Source organism: Rhincodon typus, chromosome 4, assembly GCF_021869965.1.
Source record: "Rhincodon typus isolate 14 chromosome 4, sRhiTyp1.1, whole genome shotgun sequence".
NCBI classification, from domain to species: domain Eukaryota; kingdom Metazoa; phylum Chordata; class Chondrichthyes; order Orectolobiformes; family Rhincodontidae; genus Rhincodon; species Rhincodon typus.
In genome coordinates, this window is record NC_063335.1 from 115,476,198 (window position 1) to 115,476,910 (window position 713).

The window sequence follows — 713 nt, forward strand, 5'->3', positions numbered from 1 at the left end:
TGTATGCCTTGGCATCACAAATGCACACCTAAATACTTCATAAATGTTATGAGGGTTTCTTCCTCTACAACCCTTACAGTGAGTTTCAGATTGCCACTACCCTCTGGGTGAATAAAGCAACTCCTCACAACCTCTTTAAACTTCCTGCCCCTTACCTTAAATCTATGCCCCCAGTCATTGATTCCTCCACCAAGGCGAAACACTCCCTCCTTCTATCCTGTCCATGTCCCTCACAATTTTATACATCTCAATCATAACTCTCTCAATCTCCTTTTCTCTGAGGGGAACAGCCCCACTATGCCCAATCTCTCTTCATAACTGAAACTCTCCAGCCCAGGCAACATCCTGGTAAATCTCCTCTGGAAAGGGAAATTATGCTTGACAAATTACTGGAATTGTTCTTGGATGTAACAAGTAAAGTTTCTAAGGGGGAGCCAGTGAATGTGGCTTTCAGTAAGATCCCGCATAAGAGATTAGTGTGTAAAATGAAAGTGCATGGGATAGGGGGTAGTGTACTGACATGGATGGAGAACTAAAAAAACCAAAAGAACTGAGGATGCTGTACATCAGGAACAAAAACAAAACTTGCTGGAAAAGCTCAGCAGGTCTGGCAGCATCTGTGAAGAAAAAAATCAGCGTTAACTGATTCCCCAGAAGGGTCACCAAACCCGAAACGGTAACTCTGATTTTTTCTTCACAGATGCTGCCAGACC

General features: G+C 43.3%; 1 protein-coding gene across 1 annotated transcript in view; it reads left to right on the forward strand.

Moving 5' to 3' along the window:
* Positions 1-374: 374 nt before the first annotated feature.
* The window catches only part of LOC125482993 (NPC intracellular cholesterol transporter 1-like), a 7,942-nt gene continuing 7,603 nt past the window's right edge, over positions 375-713 (forward strand). Inside the window, exon 1 of the mRNA XM_048596211.1 lies at positions 375-453. Within this exon, the coding sequence (XP_048452168.1) occupies positions 375-453 (79 nt within the window). The remainder of the gene's footprint in view (positions 454-713) is intronic.